The 23,609-nt window shown below is 37.5% G+C and overlaps 1 protein-coding gene across 1 annotated transcript in view; it reads right to left on the reverse strand.

The window, feature by feature from the left end:
* Nucleotides 1–9,541, reverse strand: part of LOC129235948 (uncharacterized) — a 152,579-nt gene extending 143,038 nt beyond the window's left edge. The window contains 1 exon segment of the mRNA XM_054870044.1: nt 8,987–9,541. Coding sequence (XP_054726019.1) covers nt 8,987–9,541 — 555 coding nt within the window.
* Nucleotides 9,542–23,609: the final 14,068 nt, after the last annotated feature.

A 23,609-nucleotide genomic window follows, 5' to 3' on the forward strand; every position in this document is an offset into this window, starting at 1 on the left:
TTGGTATTGCATGCACTGAGACTCGAACCTATTGATTTACAAAGATTGTAAAAAAAAATGATGCCCAGAGGGTAAATAAAAAATATTACTTGGGCATTATGTGGCGTTTGAGGAAGCACGTGCGTCGAGAGACCCCAAATAATAAGAAAGAGATTCATTATTTACTCATTCATTCATACATTCATTCATCATCAGTTTGCACCGCAATAATGCATCATCTCATATGGCTACTTTTAGGAAGGAATTTCTGCTCAAGAGCTCAGCGAATATCATCGAGCTATGGCAATAATTACCTGTTATAACGCCAATTTATAACTAGACATGAGCCCAGGCAAGGTGATTTCTTTCATGCCTGCTCTTTAATCTCGCCCTTATACAATAATGAGGAAGTTGACATAACCATAGAAGGAACTAAAGTCTACAAATCGGTACAAATTCTGGCAAATGCAGATGATTTGGGCATTATAGCAACATCTCTTCTTGCCATTAAAGAAGCCTTCATACAAATTGATAGAGCGGCAAGAATAATGAGACTATCAATTAATGCAGACAAGAGGAAGGCAAAGGCGTCATAACCACAAGGGCAAGCAATACAGAAAGTCGGCCAAAGTTTTCAAATACGTCACTACATTTTCGAAAATTTTCAGAATTTCAGACATCTCCGTGGCAAAATCGACAATAAAAGCAATTTAACGACTGAAGTTGATCAGAGATTACTGGCCACGAACCGATGCTACTTTGCCTTGCAAAGGCAACTAAATCGTCATATTTTTGGAAGACCAGCAAAAGTAACAATTTATCGTACACTTCTTTTATCCGTATCTCTAATGAAACTTGAAACTAATGAGAAAAAACTCAACGTTTTTGAGCGTAAAATCTTACGAGAATCAGTCACGAGCTTCAAAGACTGTTTAACCACCTGAATATTGTCATGAGAATTAAGCTTAACCGTCTAGGATCTAGTCGCAATATAAGGGCAGACAAAGCATACCCACCGAAAGAAATCCTACTGGGTACGTGGAGAAGAAATAGAGGTAAAGGAAGACCAAAACTCCGATGTTTGGTTGGCCTAAATCGGAACGCTGACCTATTTGGTATACGTTGTTGGAGAGATCAAACGATGTTACAGCAATCCAAGACCCGGTTCGGGTTGTTGAGCTAACAATGATTATGACGATGATGAGCCCAGTTGTCTTCTTTCTCTTTTCAAAACTCAAATTACCGCTGCGAGGCACTCTTTTTCAGTCGAAAGAAGACAGAAAAAGATTATTTGTGGCAAGAACTGATGGTTCGATGCGGGCAATTATATATGCTTGAAGTGCGAGTATACTTCGCTCATTGAAGTATTTATTGTCATAAGTACATTCATCTAGAAAGCGACATCCTTTGAAGGCAATGCATTAAATTTGAAGGAAAAGTGAATATTTGTGAATTACTGAAAAGCTTCCGGTACTTTTATGACAGCATATGTATACTACTGTGTCCAAAAAATAAGGTGACATTTGATTTTAAACTGCGCGCTTTGAAGGATTAGGAGAATTCTTTTTTTTTTTAGGTTGGTAGTACTGTGAGTGACATCTATGTCAAATTTCATGTGAAATATTCATTTACTGTTTGAGATACGCGTCGTTTTGTGAGCTGCTAAAAGTGAGTTTCTCGTTTTTTGCAATGTCGAAATTTGTTGAGCAAAGAATTTGCATTAAATTTTGTTTGCGGAATCAATTTTCGGATACGTTGAGGATGGTGCAGAAAGCCTTTGGTGATGAGGCTATGTCTAAAAAAAATGTTTACAAGTGGTATAGTGAGTTCCAAGCCGGTCGTGAACGTGTCGAAGACGAAGAGCGTCCTGGGCGACCATCAACCTCAACTGACGAAGCTCACGTCCAACAAATCAAAGATTTGGTGTTGAAAAACCGTCGATTAACGATTAGAGACCTTGCTGATGATGTTGGCATATCGAAAGGCTCAGTCAATACCATTTTGAAGGATGTTTTGGGCCTCAAGCGCGTCAAATCTCGACTGGTACCGAAAACATTGAATTTTTTGGACTCGTAATTCGTGATCATTTCATCAAAAACTCAACCCATATCGTTCCGCAACCACCGTATTCACCTGATCTGGCACCGTGCGACTTCTGGCTGTTCAGCAGGCTCAAAAGACCGCTCCGGGGACACCGTTTTGACACGATAGAGGAGATTCAAGCCGCAACGAAGACGGAACTGAAGGCCATCCCGGAAAGTGACTACAACCAGTGTTTCGAAAATTGGAAAAAACGTTGGCATAAGTGCATTGTGTCGGGAGGGGATTACTTTGAAGGGGATGAAATTGATTTGGAAGAATAAATAAAGAATTTTCAAAATAAATACAATGTCACCTTATTTTTTGGACACAGTAGTATGCACCCGCCTGCTTATGTGCATATGTATGTATGTGATAACACATAGGTGTGCACAGCTATCCATTACAGCGGCCAACCCATTTCATTATTCACCATATAAGCAATTTGTGATGCTGCAGATGATCACTTATCATTGCGACATCGATTTGCCAACACAAAATTTGTCATTTTTGATGGATGATGAGCGTAAACGAGTATGTAGTTAAATGTTTTCAGTAATCTAGGAGACCAATACGTGAAAATTGCAGGAACATGTGTACGTTGGAGTTGGCAAATTATTTGGTTAGCACGAAATATACAGGATGACGGAAACAGTTTATCAAAATGCTTCCGAACGCAAAGTTGTTAAAAAAAATTGTAACATAACGGTTGTTTGTAAAAGTGTAATGGAATCAACCCTGTTATAGAAGTAGATATGCAAAAGTGGGCGGAAGCACGAAAGGAATCGATTTTGATATATGAAATTTCCCGTCTAAAATGAGCAACAAAATTCCGTATACCATATAAGAAAAATGAGAAATTGTGACATTTCTGCAACTATTAAAGTAAATCTGTTCAAGCTTGGCGGAATGGATGAACAAAAAATCAAATACTTTTGTTTAAGAACTATCTAAAATAAGGACCTATCTTAAAAATTGTTTAAGTATCTCATAGTCCAGTGGGGGCCAACCTACGGCTCTTAGAAGTATTATTTGTGGCTCTGGATAAATGTACCCGAGTTCTTTTTTCATTTTTGTTCTGTTACATTGTAACGAATTTATTACACTTTACACAATTTATTATCACACTAATTCTTTCGATTTCGATCGCTGGACTGCTAAGTCGACGTGGAATACTGAATTTTGAAAATATTTACCAGAATCGAGGTCTTCTGAATTAAAAAAGACCGCTTGTCGAATTATTTCAATATTCAGAACGTGGTACGTATGTGAATCTTTTAAAGTTCGTGAAATCCAAGCACCGATCAGTATTATTTAACCAGCATCTCCAAGTAATTCTTGAGAAGAGCTGACACAAATTATTCACCAAATTTTGTAGAATTAACAAGAGAAGTAAAATAAAAGTGTTTAATTTTTAATATTTAAATTCTATACTTTTATTTATATGTTTTCAATAACTATAATTCCTGTAAAAAAAATTTTAATCCGCTTTTTGCATAGCTTTTCAAGACGTATTTAAATGCGGCTCGGGAAAAATTTCTAGTTTTCAAAAAAAGTTCAATCTATCAAGGCGCTTGGTCACCCCTGTCATGAACTATCCTCAAATTCTATCAAGTTTCATTTACACATTGCGTGCGGTCACTTCTTATTATATCGGTTTAATAGTCTCCACGAAGGGTTCCAAAATTAATTGTGAGTACTCTTGCGATCAAAATAACAAGAGCCCGACGAATTACCAAGTTTTAATATTTTTTTATTTATTTATGTATTTTATATTTCTATAACACAAGGCTACAAATCTTTAGAAAAACTCACAAAAATCTAAAAAATTAAAAAAAAAAAATGTTCATACAAATTTACTACTTTTTAAACAGAATCTTTAGAAAACTTCCATAGTGCATACTTAATTAAATTCAAGTTAAATTCGAAGTGTGAAGGTCAAAAATTTCGCTGATTTTTGAAATTTTTTGTTTGCATACATTGCAGAGAACTTTTTTTCATATTAAAGCACAGGTTCGGGAGTTCTTAATATGAAAGAAAATGCTCACGCCTCAGCGAAAAAATGTCCACATATCAGCGAGAATTTTGACGTGCTTGAAACTTGCACTTTGTCATGTTATATTAATGTGGAATGGGCTATAAAATTGAATTTTTCAAGGATTCTTATTGATTAAAAAGTTCCATGCTACGATTATTGTAGAAGCCTCTAACAATAATACAGAAGAGGAGGAAACTATTAAACACCTCCTTTGTGAGTGTGAAGGATTAGCTAGAAGAGGATTTTACACGCTTGGTAGTGCATTTTTAACAGATGTGACGGATATAACGCAACTTAAACTAACGAAGCTTCAGAAGTTACAGAATAGTTTAAAAAGGGCCCCATAGTGTAAGTGGTTATTGCGCCAATTAAGAAGAAATATAAGGATAAGTTCCTGTAGTATCACAATGGATATACGACCGTTCTAAGTGTGCCATATTTGCAGCCACCAGACTTAGGTGAAATGGTTGAAGTGCCGGTCTGGCACTCCTCAAGTAGCACTAAAGCGCCGTTTTGATAGCCACCATACCTACTTACCTACTTATTGAGGAAAAGTTTAAAGTTTTTACGTATTTTAATTGAAATTTGTTAAATTTTTGTGAGTTTCGCACAAAGTTTGGAGCTTTGCTTTATACGGTGTTTGTAGAAGAATGCAATATGCAAAGTGACGCAGAATTAGTCGTCCAATATTTTTTAAACATTTTTTTTATTAAAAATTATTTTAAGTTAATAAAAAAAATATTTTTAATGGTGCAAATCTTTATTTTAACTTTTAAGCGCCCCCGTTGCTTGTCTGTTTGTATGCAGCTGTCTATCTGATTGATGTACGACGTAATTTGCAAAAATTCTAAATTTGCCGATAGAGTTATTAATTTTGCGCCACTTGATTCTATGAACACATCAAAAAAATAATAATTATTGGGAGGTTGAATTAGTTTTAAAGGTTTTTTTCGAAGATTTGGGGCTTTATTGTGAAAAAACGGTACAAAATATTTTATTCGAAGTATTGGCCATCGCTAGCTACAACTTTCGCCCATCTTTCGGGCAATTTCCGGATGCCGTTTCTCCAAAATTCTGGCCGCTGCTTGGCTATCCATGACTCAACCCATATTTTGGTAGCCTCGTACGAGGAGAACCGCTGGTCCGCCAAATCGAGACTCATATGCCGGAACAAATGATAATCGGAGGGAGCTATGTCTGGACTATACGGCGGGTGGGGTAACACTTCCCAGCCAAGCGTTCCAAGGTATTTTTTGACAGGTTGAGCAACATGCGGCCGAGCGTTGTCATGTTGCAAAATAACCTTGTCGTGCCTTTTTACCGTTTCCGGCCGTTTTTCTTTCAATGCCCGGCTTAAACGCATCAATTGCAGTCGGTAACGATCCCCCGTGATTGTTTCGCCCGGTTGGAGCAGCTCAAAATATACGACGCCGACCTGATCCCACCAAATGCAGAGCATGATTTTCTTGCCGTGAATATTCTGCTTGGCCGTCGACGTTGATGCGTGGCCGGGCAAACCCCATGATTTTTTGCGTTTTGGGTTATCGTAGTGGATCCATTTTTCGTCGCCAGTCACCACCCGATGCAAAAAACCCTTCCGATTTTGTCGCTCGATCAGCAATTCGCACGTAAAAAATCGCCGTTCGACGTCGCGCAGCTTCAACCCGTACGGGACCCAATGTCCTTGCTTTTGGATCATTCCCATCGCTTTTAGACGCTTGCAAACGGTTGATTTATCAACGCCCAATGATTCAGCAAGCTCTTCTTGGGTTTGGCACGAGTCCTCGTTTACCAATTCCCCCAATTCCGCGTCCTCGAACTTTTTGGGCTGGCCAAGACGCTCCTTGTCTTCGGTGTGAAAACCACCACTTTTGAATCGTCGAAACCAGTACTCACATGTTGAAATCGACGGAGTATGGTCTGGGTAGGCCTCCTGCAGCAATTCACGGGCTTGGGCTGTATTTTTTTTCAAATTGAAGCAGAAAAGCAAAGCTTCCCGCAAATTGCGTTTCGACGGCACGAAAGTTGACATACTCGGAGCACGAAAACACTGCGTTGTTTATACTTCAGCGAAATGACAGATACTGATAAACAAAGCCTAGGGATGAGGCTTTGTCATGAATATATATTCAGTATTGCCAACGCGATAAAGTGATAAATAGCGCCATCTGTGTGTCACCTTTAAAACTAAATAATTCAACCTCCTAATATTAAAACTTTGTAATTCGTCACTATTATTTTGATTACAAGTGTGGGTACGGCAATCTATTCGACGGTATTTTATATCGAGAAATAGTTAGATGAAGAGTTTGCAAAATAGCCCTAACCCTAGAACGACCTGCTTTTATTATAGTTACGAAAAGTTATGCAGCAATAAAATACCTTCGCGTTCTCTAATAGTAATCACACCAAGTCTTGAAAAGTCTGTGCTGCGCCTGCCATGTCAGTAGTATACTGCTTTGGTGGCTTAAGTGTAGCGTAACATTGACTCAACTATAGATATTTTATGGGTAGATGAGATTCTTGATAGCTTTGAATGAATTTGTTTGGGTTGGAAGTCGGCGCTTTTTCAGTGCGGCTGCTTTCTTATCGTCTCCCTGCTCTGGACTCACTTTAACGCCTCGAGTGCCCCTTAGGCTACCTTTTTTAACTAGTGCACTTCTCACTCAAAATGCTTTAAGCCAATAATTTTCAACATGGACAGTTGATTTTTTTAATTTTGAAATTTACGCTTTATTTTTTATAACGCTGTTTTGCAATAAAAAAATTTGTGGTCTAAGAGAGCATAAATAATTTTTTAATTTCATAGCTGTTGAAACCAGCAATTGGTACATTTTTTTCGATTTCTGTGACTCACCTTTTACTCATAAATACATTGACATGAACAGAGTTACAAACTTTTAGTAGTATTATGTGGACATACCTGGAAAGAAGAGAATATATTTTGAATATTTTCGTAATTTGTGGGAAAGGAATTAGAACAATTTTATAGACGTTTAATAATAACAAAATCTCTACGGTTGGGTGGTTAGATTTAAAATATTTTTCCATGAAATTGAGATAAATTGTATTTCTTTCCCTGTAAATTGGCCGTTCAAATTCAAGGGACTTCAATTTTCTGTTAGTTTGTGTTTTCCGCTGACAATTAGTAAAGCAAAAGGGCAAACTTTCAAGAAAGCAGGCATTGATCTGCGTACGTTGGTTGTACGTGAGTAAGAGGCTGAAATAATTGCAGTCAACGTCAAAAGAAAATGTACTCCACATATTGACGAGTTTTGACTATTTATTTATTGATTAATTTCAATAGCGATAAAAATACGATAAAAATATAGTTTCTTACTACAACAAAAACCATATAAATCCAAGTTTCAAACTTTGTATAAAATTTGTAAAAATTCGGCAAATTTTCATCAAAATTTCGAACTTTTTACTCATTATTTAAAAAAAATCAGGTACGCAGTTTCATAGATCATTGAATTTTAAAGTTAAAGTGCAAATTTTAAGCGATTCAAAAGTCGCGCTGATTTTTGACAATTTTTTCCGCTGACGGGTTGGGTGTTTTATTCCATATAAAAAATGTGGACTAGGCCTTAAATGGAGAAAATGCACAAGCCCGCGCGCAAAAAAAGACCTCAAATATCTGCCTAGAGTATTCCACTTTACTTTATCAAAACTCAGTAATCTATAAAGTTGCATACTCGAAATTTATTCAGGAATTCTGAGTAATAAGTTTGAAATTTTGATGAAAATTTGACAAATTTTGTACATAGTTTGAAAATTTGCTTAATGTGGTTTCTGCTGTAGTATGAACTGTGTTTTCAGGAAAGCATAATTAAAATTAAAAAGTAAATAATTAAATAGTCAAAACTTGTAAATTCATGATGCAAATTTTCTTTTGACGTCGAATGCATACTTGCGCTGCCGTTTATATAAAACTAAAAATATTGCGCACGGAGAAGCAGTTCAATTAAAAAAAATATATATTTTGTTTAATGTGTTTAATTTAATATGTAAGCAAAGCCGCGGCCATCAGCTATCTATTGACATTTCTCAATTTAATTGCTACTCCTTGCACGCTCTCAGGTACTACTAAAGGTCGCAAGTTTTCACATCTATTTAAATTATTCACGACAATCATATTCTCTGCCACTTCCATCTCACGCAATCTTAACACATGACTGGTTTAAGTCATAATAATTTCTGATTTTCACACCGGCAACAACACTTAAGGAGAAATCAAAAATTAACCGCTTGAAAAAAGTCGTCTTGCACTAGCGTCGTTCTGTTTCCTTTGGTATCCGGTCATTCATATTTAATGTCGCCTGCTCTTTACTGCACCCAACCGACCTGCCCTCCGCTACACTTTTCTCACTCTCGTTGCAAACAATTCAGTTTTATGCAAATTTCCGTTTTATTTGCAAATAAGAAATAAAATAAAATAAAAAATATATTAAATGACAGTAAAAAATGCAGGCTAAGAGTAATGTTAAGTTCAGCGGAGGTGCCATGAAATAAAATTAACTGCAGTCGTTTTTTAACGCATTGCAATGTATGCTGTGAAATAACCCTAATGGGAGTTAAACGGGCAATAAATAACAATATGCACGACAACAAGCGGCAAGCGGCGAGCAGCAGCAGCAGACAAACAATAATACAAAGAAAAGAAAAAAACAGCGCAACAACAACAACAATGAAGACAGTAACAGCAGAAGCTGCTATGATAGCAGCGAAGGCGACAACTATGAAAGCCAGCGGGAGAGGTGAGAGACTGCAAATGCTGGAAACATGACCAGTAACATGGCGAGCTGCACGACACAACGCAGGAAGCTGAATCAGAATGAAGACGAATTATAAAAAATGGCAGCAAAGCAAACAAATGAGAAACATTACTATGGACATTGTTGTTGTTATTGTGTTTTGTTGCTGATATGCGCGCGCCATCCCGGCGCTGGACATTTTCCAATGTTGTCCATCTTGGCAGCTGTTGCAGTGTCTGCTGATATTGCTGCTGTTGGTGCGGTCGCTAAGTGTTGCTACACGCATTGCTCGCGCGTGATTCGCATCCTGCGCTAAACGGGATGCCTCCTTGATAACTTTTTCAACTTTTTCATCCGCCAGCGCCTTCTCATGAACTCCCACTCTGAGTGGCATCTTTTCGAATCGTTGCCTCCAACTACCTTTGCGTGACGGAAGGTGAAAGCATTGCAGGCAAGTGTGCTTGTTAGTGGCGGCTTCGTTAACGCTCCTACTGCCAGTGGTGGCAACAGCTATGGCAGCGACAAAAACAACAACATCAACTGCTTCCTCAATATGTTTTCCCGAATGATTCTTTGCGTTGTGCATCAACTTTGCCACGGCTGTTACATCCGTTTCCGTTTCGAATGTGTTGTCGTGTTTATGTAGTTGGTTTTTGTTGTTGCCATCATTGGCGCTTATTTGCTGCATTTCAATGATTTATTTTGCTTGATTTTTGTGTTTTCTTTTATTTATTTCTTATTATTTTTTTGTTCTTCTTGTGCTGCCCAGGTTCGCTGCAAAAATAGCAGCTTTGCGCCGCAGCGGCTGGTGAACACAGGGCGGCGGGGGCGCATTGCAATAAGGATAACAATGTCCTCGCAGTGCGGTATGCGCTTCATTTCTTCACCAACCAGCAACCATTTTATAGAAACTCATTTCGTTGTAAAGCAAATGGAACGTTGTTTTGTTGGTTTCACATTTGCGCGCGTGCGAATTCGTTTATGTGCATGGCTGTAGGTATTTGAGGCATGCGAAAGAAGGTAACACCGTTTTTTTTTGTTTTTGTTTTTTGCGAAAGAAGGTGCAAACATCTGTAAGTATTGCCCGGTGTATGTGTAGTTGTATGCAATGCAGCGGCTGGCAAGCACATCAGCACATGCACGCATACACACATACACACGCGACTATGCAGTTCGACTGACCTACGCACACATTTTTTATGCTTGTATAAATACATAAGTATGTAGTACGTGTGTATGTATGTGTATGCGCTTTTACCCTTTAACAAGCATGCATATGTGTGTGAGTGTATGTGTGCAAGCACACATGAGAAATTATTTCGATGAGTGCCCAAAGGACTCGCCAAAGGATGCGACACGATTTTCATGCTTCGTCGAGCAGCAGCATTCCATTTTATTTATACATTTTGCTCACTGAAAAAAGTATTTTTGCTTGCTGTACCCACACACATGCACGCACACACCCATATGTTTTATTTACGTTTTCTTTTATGTGTTTGTGTGTTCATGTGTTTGTTTGTCTGTGTGTGTGTGTAGGTGTTATGGCGCTTATTACGAATGCCAGTATATCGTAATATTGTTATTGTTGCGCGTTTTTCATTCGAACGCCTTTCAGTGTATTTCACATTTTGTGCGCTGTGAAGAGAGAATTTATTGATGTCACCATTGTTGCCACTCCTGCCACTGCCACTGCCACAGCCGCACTTGCAACAGCTGTTGTCACTGATACTTCTGCCATTGTTTTTTGTTTTTGTTTGCTGCTTTTCTTTCCCACTCATTCTGATTCTTCTCGCTAGCCACCTCGGGGTCATGTGTGATGCATAAATTTTCCTTTTCCAAGCATAATGAAATTATTTGTCAGCAGCAGCATACTTTAACGTCTCGCTGTATATTCCAACTAATTTTAAATTCATGCTCAATGAGTAAGTAGCTGCGCTTGTGCTGAGCTATTTATTGCTTTTGATGCACTTATGCGAGTACATACCCACGGATGTATGGGTGTGTGGGTGTCTGGTTACTTGTGATAAATCTATCTGTTTATATGTGGCTTGTATTTTGCATTCCTACTTGCCAACGGCTTCTGATCACACGGGTAAATTAAGTGGTGTGTGGCTTTTGCATTGGCTAGTAAAGTGTTTTAAATATATTTTAAATGTTTTTGTGCGCGATGGCTCAGTTAAATGGCTTAAAGATTTCAAACGTTAAAATAATCGATTTGTTTGGCAACTATTATTTTATTAAGTAGACAGTTCGAGCTAACTAAAATAGTTAGTTTTAAATTCTAATTTCAGTTGTACCTGAAGGGTGCTTCAGATCCTTGAAAGCAGTTATTTGTGATGTGTGAGTAGAAGGAAGCTGAACGTTCAGGATAGAGTAAAGAAGGCTGCTACAACACTCCACTTCTGCAAAAGAATAGTAGGATTTAAGTGGGATCCAACCCCAAGTTAGTTCACTGGCTTTATACAGCCATTGTAAGACCAATGACAACTTACGAAGTTCCGGTCTGGTGGTCAACTCTTGAGTGGAAGACTTCGATCAAGTAGGTAAACAGTTGGATGTTGCATATATATAATTGGCTAGACTAACCAGGTTTATAAAATCTACAGTATAGTTTAAAGAGAACCATGCGGAGCAAGGAAGGGGTAGTTCTGGTGGTATCACAAAGGGCCTCTATTTGGGGCCTATGTACGTCACAAGACAGCCATTTTACCTAACCCAACTAATAAAAAGTATTTTAAAAAACACGCCTAGATGTTGCTTTAAAACAAAACCTGAAACAATTTAGATCCTTCCAGATTTCACTGTTTTTATTCACAATACGGCGCGCAACATTTATATGTGAAAAATGCAATAATTTAATGCCCATCATAAGCACGTCTACAGGTAAAATCCGCCAAGCAGTAGTCAAACAATTCAAAGTTTATGCTCGTTGACATTTCACACTAAACAAATTCTTTTGTTGTTTTTTGTTTGTTCCATTCAGTTACGAGTTACAGGCTGTTAACTAAGGAAACCAATAAAGAGAAAGCTCTGTAAATTTACCATTTTTCTTTGATAAAAATGAAAATGCAAGCCAGGTCGCTGAAATTGTGAATGATGCCGATACTGTAACAGCTAATTATGAGTAATTTTGACCGCGTCGATCCATTCAGGCATTTTTGATGTTCAAGAAATGTCGATAATGTCGATAAAATCCCAGAAATAATCGAATATGACTAGCATGTTAATGGTTGTAGCATTAAACAGCAGCTAAAGATCGACCATAAACCAGTTTTAAACCATTTGCGTAAAGCAGGAATAAAAAAGAAGCTCGACGTTTGGGTGCCACACCAATTAATACCAAAAAAATCATGATGGATCGACATCCCATCAGAGAAAACTTAGCCAAATGGAATGCAATCGACACATTTCTTAAACGGATTGTGACCTGGGGTGAGAAATGGGTCACATACGACCATATTGTGCGAAAACGATCCTGGTCAAGGCGCGATGAAGCAGCTCAAATGGTGCCTAAACCAGGACCAGAGGCCGGGAAGGTGTACATACTGTGTATTTGGTGGGAGTTGAATCATTTATTATGAGTTGCTTCCGTATGGCCAAATGCTATATTCAGATCTCTACTGTCAAAAACTATACCATTTGTAGCTTGCGATTTACCAGAAACGGCCAGAATTAGCACACAGAAGAGATGCTATCAGGACAACGCAAGGCCACACACATCTGTAGTGATGCGTTAAAATCTCCGGGGGCTTGGTTGGGAAGTTTTAATGCATCCACCACAAAGTCCGGACCTGCTCCCAAACGATTATCACCTGTTTCTCTCATTGCAAAGCTTTCTGGGTGATAATAAATTGGTATCTAGAGAAGATTGTGAAAATCGAGTACTAGAGTTTTTCGCCAATGAATATCAAGACTTCTATGAGAGACGCATTATAAAGCTGTCTTTAAAATGGCTACAAATTATATAGCAAAACTATGCATATTTGAACCAAATTGGACAATCCGAAACTTCCTTGAACTTTACGTAAAAATAATGGAATTCTTTTTCCCCAAACTAATTTATAGTTGACTACGTCAAGAGGCAGATCTTCACAAGGGTAGTTTCTGTGTCACATTTCAACCCTCTTCATCTCGTTTAAGAAAAGCTCAAAAATTCTTTTTAAATAGGATATTTGAGGATGAAAATCTTCTGCAAAAATATTTGTCATAAAATTCCATTGGAGGTTACCGAGAGCACCAAAGCCGTAAATACGAGTATTTACAAATAAATATTCAAAAATACGTATTTTTTCTTCAATACGTGAAGTGCATTTTAATGTTGAGCTTTTTCGAAGCAGAAATACAGTCGGAGACTTGCCATTACCTGCCGAGCGGGAAGGATGATATATTACCAGGTTCGACCTTGAGCTTTGGTGAAAAACGAAATTGAGCGTGTGACTTCGGCTGCCACGTCACGGGGTACTGCAACAGAATTCTGTCTCATATAGCACACTCGTCCAATAAGTCGAAGCCGAAGTCGAATAAGCCGAGTTGGTTTTTTCTTGTACATCACGAATACAATCTAAGTTTTTTCATAACTGAACCGCCGTTATAACCCCGGTTACGTCAGTCAATCAGCTGAGTCTATCAAATGTGCTAAGAGCCGATTACCGGTCTGAAATTGGCCACACGTTTTGAAATTTTTTCGCCATGGCCGAGGGGCGAGCGCTATTAGAAAAAACCGTTTCTAACATTTTCCAATAGCGGTCGCTCCTCGTCAGGCAATGGCAAACCTCCGAGTGTATTTCATGAAAAAGGTCCTTAAAAAAATATCTGCTGTTCGGAGTCGGCTTGAAATTGTAGGTCCCTCAATTTGTAAAACAACATCAAGACGCTCACCACAAAAAGGAGGAGGAGCTCACCCAAAAGGGTGTACACGTCAATTATGTTTAAATGTATATATATATATATATTCTAACATTTGGTATTTCATTTTCACAGTGGGTTTTTAATCCGCAATCTACCAAATAGTTGTCACGGACAAGCCTACTGGGCTACTGACAAACGGTTATTAATATTTCATAAATTAATCATTTTCGATGAGGAATATTGTTTGTCGATTGAGAACTTATTGCCTGTAATTTAACAAAAACCAGAAAACAAGAAAAAAAACTAAAAAACAAAAGGCACTTTTTCCCATATAAAGTATAACACAAAAGAAACTCCATTGACTTGAGGTATTATTAAAATCAATCGATTTATTTTGAGGAGAAGTAGTAGTAAATACTCAGTTCTAGTATTCACGTATGCGCATATATACACAGGACGATTGACGAGATAAAAACCGAATCGCTGAGAGAGCTCAAGGACATACTGAAGGACTCAGGATATACCAAAAAGTGCATATCAGATCTGCTTTCCTCGAGGATTGGCAAAAACGCTGGCACAAGTATGTTATGTCTGACGAAGACTACTTTGAAGGAGATAAAATGGAAATTAACGAATAAATAAATATTTTTTGCGAAAAATGAAAATTCACCTTATTTTTTTAACACTCCAACGGAACTGTCATAGTTGCTTTCCTGTCATGCTCATTAAAAATTAACCGATAACGTTGAAAGTGAATGAGTGGAGGTTTTCAAAAGATGTCATAGTATGTATGCGTGCTGCAGTGCCGATGGACCAACAACACATTAAAAATATGAGCAAAACAATGAAAAAGTGTTGGAGAGAAGCTTTTGCTTATCTATCCTTACCTGGTTACCACTCTGATAGATGGCTGGCAAGCAAGTAAATAAATTATAGAAATGGAGAGGCTGTACTTCCATACACAACACACATACATAAGTACATGGAACTTTATTTGTGGGCTATATCATTTTAGTGCCATCAGAGGGGGTCATGCAGCCTCGTAATGAATGGCACAAAATCATTTGCTGAAGCATGTTTGCAGGCGGTTTATCAATGTTGCTTATACAATGGCACAAGCAAGCGAAACGATACCAACAACGAGCGCTACAAAAGTAATAAAATAGTATCGTCAAGTTGTGCACTCGATGCCATCAACTTTTGATGACGCCAACCAAGCCAACGCAATCGTAAGCAATGCCAGGTAAATCAATGCGTCAGCTTGTTTGCAGCTGTGATGAGTAGTAAGCCGGATATTTAAATACATACATATACATTCATATATACATGCACATATACAGATATACCTTTGTACTTATATAGGTATTGGTAAGCACACGCAAAGTATTTTCACACTCTGTTCCAAAAAAAAAACTGTTGTATGAAAAGAATTTAAGGTGACATGTTTTGGAACATTTTTCAATTCGATATATGAACTGTCAGGCTGTGAAATTTAATAACAATTAGACATATACTTAATAACTTTAGTTATTGCATCATTTTGTGGTGTGCTCGAAAACGAGTTCTAAACAAAGGGCTACGATTGGCTAAGTCTATTATCGAAACGCATACAAGGTTTCAAGCGGCGTATAGCGCTAATTGATAGCACGCAGAAGTATGCGTGGCCAAGAAATTTCAATCGGATAATGAAACGACGAAACACCAGATAATAAGGTAATAAGCAATCGTTTGTAAAAATCATTGTAATATCAATAGAGATTCTCTAGTCAACTATGTATCGCATTTCGGCCGAATCTTTCGGTCTTCGTAATCTCGATTTGTTCGAAAATTTTTCTCAGACAAGACCGATAGCCTGGAGTACATATTATCAAATTTACATATAGGGTGCGCCATCTTTTATATCGGTAAATGGCCGCCTTTATTAACAATCACAAACTGCGATCTTTTTTCCGTGTTTATCCTCACCTTGTCAAGCGTTTCGGGTTTTATAGCGTTGATTTCGGCACGAATGTTTACCTTAAGCTGGTCAATGGTCTGTGGCTTGCTGGCGTAAACCTTCCTTTTCAGATAACCCCACAAAAAGAAGTGCAGAGGGGTTAAGTGAGGTGATCTTGGGGGCCGTATTCCAAGCGACGTGAATGGTCTGCCGGCAATATTCTTTTTGTCAATTGCACTTTATACGGAAACAATTTTAATTCATCCTTTAAAATGCACCGTTGTGCGGTTTCACTGACGCTGAAATACTGAGGGCGACGACGATATGACATTGTTGGCTCCTGAGCAACGCTCTACCTCACTGCTTCAACAAGTTCATTGGAAAGTCTTGGTCATTAATGAACGGTATGTTAACGAACTCCTACTGTCCCGTGCTCAAAAAAATTCGACACCAAACGACGTATTGTCAGACGGTGCCTGTTTGCCGCGATGCTTTTTCCGATATGCGGTTGGTAAACGACAAAGTTGTTCAGCGTTTACATACCGACATAAAAGATGGAGCACCCTTGAGCACACAAAATGTGCTTTTACTTTTTGCCATTAGGCCTTTTCGAAGGGATCCATTCGATGAAATAATATAAATATAAAAATAGCATCTTCCTCGTAGCCGTTCAAAGCTTATCAATCTTACCATTTTTCTTAGTGATAGAAAAATGCTGGGAATTAAATTTATTGTCAAACTGTTCATAGGATATATTTTTAGCCCATTTGTACTGTGGGAAGTTTACCTCAATGTTCCGGGTTGAGAAACAAGGTGCTTTAGGGCTCTTTTTTCAAAACCATGTAAAGCAAATTATGTCCTTAGTGAACCACTGTAGTCTCTATGCTAATACTTTAAAGCTGACTCCAGCACTTTTCACATTTCGTAATGTTTGATGATGACGGAGCTCTAATTTTTTATTCAGCCAATGCATTTTTTCTGTAGCTGAACAGTTGCAAATTATGAGGCTTAACAAGCTTCTGTATTTCTAAGTGCAGCACCGAAACAAAAATCATCCGTATATCAAGCGAACTGCACTTAATGGATCGGAAGTACCGAAAAATCAATCGAAATACGCAATAAATACGCTCATGTTGTTATTGTTTGAGTGGCTGCAGGTCCCGGACTGGGAGCCGCTTAGTTATCATTTAGCACCGTTTTAATGCCACTATCGTCTATTGGTTTGGTAGTTGAGTCTCCAAGAGCGCTATTTCCCATGGGAACTTCGTTCTTTACAGAAAGAGAAGAAGATGCCTAGTTCCTAGTCTGAAATTTTGCAAATGTGGTTGAAGAGTGGTTTGTCAACAGCTCGTAATCTTACTCTTTATAAACCCGGATATATAGAGAGTTAGTGCAGAGGAGCTTCTTTCTTTCACTTTCCAACAACTGCGGCATCTCGAAGCTGATAAGCGCTCAAATTCGCTCAATCACCCTGCGGCTATTATCTTTTCTGTATTCTTCCACATTTTTCGATGAACGTACATCATAATCATTAAATTATTAAAGTCTCTGTGACCAGCACTCAAATTCACTTTTTTAAACAGACATGGACAGCTTCTTCAATAACTGGCGAAAGCGCGCAAAATTTTATGACAAATATATTGACTTGAATAAAAAATAAATATATTATAAAATATATATTTGTTGCTGCTATTTGTAAAAAGCTCGGTTTTTCTTTGGTATAAAGGGTGTAAATGTTAGAGTTACATTGCTGCTGCCTTAGCCTATCCCCCTCTTTAATACTTCGCATAATGAAGTGCAGCATATTGGCTTTGATATGTGTTGTGGTGGTGGATCGAACCCAACAAACTTTTTTGTTTGATAGCCATAGTAGACACATTTTTAGAGGTGTGGCCAAGATCAGACCGTTAAACGCCTGAAGCAATCAGCTGATGGCTGACGTTACATGCGATTTGTTTAAGAAAAAACTGAGATTGTATTGGTGATATACGAAGAAAGTCAGCACAGCCTGCGTTTACGTTACTTCGTTGACGTTTGAACAACAACTTTCACAATTTTGTTTTTTTTTCATCGCGGCGTGTGCCCATACCTGGTAATATATCATCCTTCTTTGGTATTAACTTGAGATGCATTTGATATCAAATAACTCTCTTAAATCTCCAGCGTTAATTCTCAACATCATCTCAATTTGCGGATTATAGTGTTCTCAGCTTACGAGGCACTTTTTTCTATACGGAGATTTTCTGAGTTGTCAATTTGAAAAATTGGTCCACTTGCCCACAAAGGGATTCCTCCAACTGGTATCAAATGAAATAACCTTTATTTTTTACAATTTTAAGAAGTTTGTTACTTTATTGAAAACATTCGGTAAATTATTTTGATAAAAAATTACTTATAAAAGGTGTTGCACAATGAAATTTGTTTCTTACATTTTTCGTATATGTCTATACAAGTATTAAAGAACATTCTGTTTATTTGGTGAAATATTTATAATTTTTGTTCTGGCTTTAGAAATAATGCTAATTCAAGTTTAAAAATCTGTTATTTCTAACTTTTTTTACACTGTTCTCATAAGCGGAAAAATTCTTCAATATCTTAGATGTCCGCTTAAGAGAGAGTTTACTGTATATAGCCATTTGATTGATCATATATAGTTATCGTGATATATTTTACTCTATCGAGCAGCAAATTTCTGCAAAAAATAAATTTTAATTTAATTAATAAAGAAACGTAGAAGTCTTTCAACTAAATCCCATTCGCCGACTCCACAAACTTGCGCACCACAAAACATGACACGCGTCACACATTTTTAGTTTATTTTAAATGCAGATTTGAGGGTTATTAATATAGTTAAGCCAAATTGCATTGAAAGCGGTTTTAGAATCAGCAAGCTTTAGATTTAATTTTTTCGCTTCAGTTTAAGTGTCAGTTTAGTAAGTAAGCAGCACGCCCAGATATTTATATTCGTTAACAATCTCGATATTTTCGTCGCAAATCGTAAGAACGAATTCTGCCACTCTCTTTAATCGCGGATTGCATGATTTATGCTCCACTTAGAGACTCGACCCACTAAGTCGTCAGCATACAATAACAGTTTAATACGAAGATTAGGCACTTTAACTCCACCATGAAATCGTTTAAATCATTTAAGAGAGAACAAAGTTGGGCTTAGCAAACAACTTTGTCTTACCGCTTGATTTAAAACAGGGGGAGAAAGTTCATCATGGAGCCAAATATGATTTGAAGTGTCTTCGTATAACAGTTTTAAAATTTCGATCACATGGCTCGAGAGGCCATAAGATGCCAGCTTGTAAAAAAACATAATTCTAGGTATCGCATAAAAGGCACTTGAAAAGTCACCGAAGAATGCGAAAGTTTTCTTTTTTGCTTTGAAATTGAAATGCACAATTGGCGACCAGTTTAAATGGTTATCTATTCGAGAGTAACTCTAGCGATAATCAGCGTGGAACTCCGCAATGATTTTTTTTGAAATAAATCCAAACATTAGTGCGTGTAAACAGCAGCTCAGTTCAAATTTTGTATAGAGTCCTCTTTAATTTCCTGTGAGATCGAAATCACCATTTTTTAAAAAATAAACCATTTTAAAAAATTAACCCTTTCGGATTGAGGTGGAAATTTATTTCTTTATGTAGCTCAAATTGAAAGATTTAAGTATCTCAGATTGGAAACCTGCTGGTTCAGATCTATAAAACTCATAGCAAATCCGATTCAGGCCAGAAGCTTTATTATTTTATGTTTTCTTAAGTCTAAGGAGCATCTAAAAACGGTTCTTAAAAGGCTGGTATGCACCAGTAAAAAATAAAGTCTATTATTTTGGCAAAATAAAAGTGATTGAAAATGTGCATAAAAATCAGACAGAGTAAGAGATTTGTGTACCCTGGATGACATTTTTTTATAGAATTTGCAAGATGCCGCCAACGAGTGCTATTTTTGTTTGCGTTTATGTTTTCGTTTATTAAACAGAATTACATTAAAATGTGGTATAAGTGCTCCCAAAAAGTTTCCCATGATATCTAAAATATTCCTCACCTACAGCACAAGTTGGGGTTAAGGCTTGAGAAACTGGTTAATCTCAAACGAGAAGGAATGCTGAAGCTCAACTTGAGAACTAAGAGTTTAACACACGTGGGCGAATATTTTATCTTATGTTTGCTGGGTGCGAACACACACTAATACATTAAGAGTGCTACGCATGTTTACTCACACATATGCGCGTACGAACCAATATACTTGCACTGTCTGCATGTAATTTAAATATTGCAGGCATTCAAAGAACAACCCACATTAAAGAGAGAAGGCATGTTTTTCCGTTTTCCACCATCACCACCACCCACCCACCAGCTGCTGTAATGCCTTGAGGTGCGCTCTTAATTACTCTTTCAGCATTCAGTGTATGTAGTATGGCACTCTAATATGCAAACCATAAACAGGAAGTTGTTGCAGCTTAATTAGAAAAATATAAAAGCGCAAAGACTGTTGCGTGGCGTTGAAAGTGACTACGCACACTACACAAAGCACATCCTATGCCGGCAGTTCAATGCCGTTTTACCTGCTGTCTCTGTTGGGTGTGTGGAACAAGTAACATAGTTTGATTGAATTTCTCGCCTATGCTTTGCAGCCTGAAAGTATGCATTGAATTGAATTTAGTTCACTTTTACTTGCATTTTAATGGTGTCTGGTGTAAATATTTGTATGCAATATATGTACCATATATGTGTGTGTGTGTATCAGCAAATGTAAAGCATTATTATGCCTAACGGGAATATGTAGAAAGTGTGTGGCTTACATTTTTGTTGCATTAAAAGCGCCAATGGACATTTGCCAGTGTTTAATATTTCTGCATAACTATTTGCGGCCACACAAGGCGTACTATGAATTTAATGTTTTCATGTTTTCATCAGGAAAGTTTAATGAAAAATAACAGAAAATAAATAAACAGGTGACGTTGAATGAAATTAATAGTTTATTACATAATTCACAAGCAAAGTATACTTTTCCGCATAAATACGCCCTTAGCGGCCATGTGCTCACAACCGTTAATTCAGGCAATCAAGCACACACTCAAAATGCAAAAATAAAATAAAAATAAAAAAAAGCATTTTCATATCTCGCGCTCATTTTACCGCTGGCCAAAATATTTCAGCGACGTATAACAATAATGCAATTTTAGCCATAATCAAGCGCGAATAGCCACAATTGTGTAATCGTTGCACTACTATCCCCTCAATATTTTCAAATTTTTGGATGAAAAATTCCATAGTGCATCATTTGTATATTATTAGCATATACTCGTATTGTTTACAAATCCCTGATTGAAGTATATAAATGCCAATTTGCACGTACAAATTTTTGTCATACTCGTATCAAACGATTTAACCCTAAATCAGCGCCAATCAAACTGTTTGTTATGCTAAATAGTGGTTTGTTCGAAACACCCGCACCAAGAGCAATCAAGGATTTTCGAAAACGTGAGTGGCTTTTGCGGCGGATTAAACCAAAGCGGAAATTTCGCATGTGCACTTGTAATTATTTAATAATACAATAAATTGAGTGCTGGTTTTGTGCAGACATAACAGCTGAGCTAAAATGACTTATTTATTCTCTATAATATCCGGTGATGCAATCCGCTTCTAAAATATGACATAGATTTTTTATTTCGAATTTGTGTCTAACAATAGCCGCAGAACTGTGTGTTATGAAAAAGCGGAGCGAACATATTTTTTCGTTGCAGTAGAGCAGCTAGAAGTGGACTATGATTGTTTGCTCGAAAATTCATATTTCCAACTCGGCGGTCGGAAAGATTAGAAAGCATAACTGTCGGTTCTGGGGATTGGAGAACCTGCACGTGGTCGTCGAGAAGCCAATGCGTTCTTTGAAAGTGGCAGTTTGGCGGGAAATATTCTAGATTTGACCTTGAACTGACCTTCAATTCGAATTCGCAAGGACTCACAGACAACGAATTCGAACTGGGCAGCTCCAAAAACATATATGTCAATTGTTTTTTTAACTTTTCAGTTAATATTCTGTGTTTGACCTTAGACTAAAATAAAAAAAATGCCAAGCCGAATTTGAATGCATGCAATTTTTACTTTTCAAGTTTTTCGAATGGTGCGTTTTGATAGATATAATAAAAAAATTATGTTCGGGCGTAGACAAGATTGTCTAATTCAAAATCATTACTAGGATTTTAAGAAAAAATTATTAAAATCAGTCAATAATTGCTTTTACTAGGACTTATAAACAAAATTTGTCGAAAAATCCCCATTGTGTGGTAGAACCATTTGACGATGCTGACCGGTATAGTAGGTTTAGTGAATTAAGGTCTCATACTGACTATGTATACATATATAATTACCCTAGACATTCGATGCTTCCTCTTCGTAAAAAGCAAGTAAAACGTTTTTCAATAGATGCGTTTCAACTTTTTTCCGATAGGGAGGGCGAACGACGCAATATTTTTTATTTTTCGCTTGTCATTTGTAAACTTCATTAGTATACATTTCATTATGGAACGCTACTCACTTGAGCAACGATTGCAAATCGTGCAAATTTTTTATGAAAATAATCGTTCTGTTGCTGCTACTTTAATCCAGATTTTTTCCAAAAAATCATGTTCAGTGATGAAGCTCACTTTTGGCTCAATGGCTTTGTCAACAAGCAAAATATGCGTTACTGGGCAGAAAGCAATCCACACGTGATTCATGAGGCACCGTTGCATCCCGAAAAAATCACTGTTTGGTGCGGTTTACATGCCGGCGACGTAATTGGCCCATATTTTTTCGTTGACGAGAACGATCGCCACGTTACTGTGAATGGAAATCGATACCGCGACATGATAAACGATTATTTTTGGCCACAATTGAATGGTATGGACTTAGACGACATGTGGTTTCAACAGGACGGGGCCACAAGCCACACAGCACACGCTACAATTGATTTGTTGAAGAGTAAGTTCGATGAGCGCATTATTTCATTAGACTATTTTCTTTGGGGTTATGTGAAGACATTGCTCTACAGTAACAAGCCGGCGACGATTTGTGAGCTCAGAGCCAATATTGAACGCGAAATTGCTGGAATTTCGGCCGATTTATGCAAAAGAGTGGTCGAAAATTGGGTTCAACGATTGGACTTCGTAAAATGTGCACGCGGTGGTCATGCAAAAGAAATCGAATTTCATACTTAAATGTATATGTTCAAACTCGATAATAAAAAAAAAATTAGTTAAAAAAGTCAAACCGTTTGTGTTTTATTTAAAAAAAAGTTTAAGCGCTCTTACTGAAAAACGCTTTACTTATGCATAAGTCTACTACATATGTAAGGCACATACTTTGTTCCAGGTAGTCAAAAACGTTCTTCCAATATTTAAAATATCTACAGACTTGGATATCAACGAACATCCAGTGTGGGTTGAATGCACTACGGCTAATCGAAAAGCGGTAGAGACTGCTGATAGAACTCTAAACGATGTTCATCAAATTATCAATTTATAGGAGTGGGGGGCAAATCTTTCCTACTTTGTGGGCACTTCCAGAAGATACTAGCGGTTGTACCGCAGAGTATACGAGCGTACCTGAGATAAGCGCATGCATGAGCAGCTCAACTAAGTTGTAAAATAGAATTGTGGGTACGTCTGTCTAAGCATTTTCGCTTCTTTTATAGTATACCATTTGCCTGAGCATAACTACTATATTTCTCTTGTGCCGACAGTAAGAATATAATTATACAAGGTGGTGCAAAATTAATAGCCCTATCGTAGGATTTGTTGTAAATGCGTTCAAAATAATTTTTTTTTGTTTTAGTAAAAAGGCGAAAGTGACGCTCCTACCCCCGCCAAGTGGCGCTTTAAGTCAACTGATTTCTGTGATTAACATTCATATTAAAATTTTATCGCCATTGCTGGACATTTGTAAAAATTACGCCGTCCTGGGCAAATACTCGTATACCTCAGCAC

The sequence above is a fragment of the Anastrepha obliqua genome, chromosome 1 (genome assembly GCF_027943255.1).
Source record: "Anastrepha obliqua isolate idAnaObli1 chromosome 1, idAnaObli1_1.0, whole genome shotgun sequence".
NCBI lineage: Eukaryota > Metazoa > Arthropoda > Insecta > Diptera > Tephritidae > Anastrepha > Anastrepha obliqua.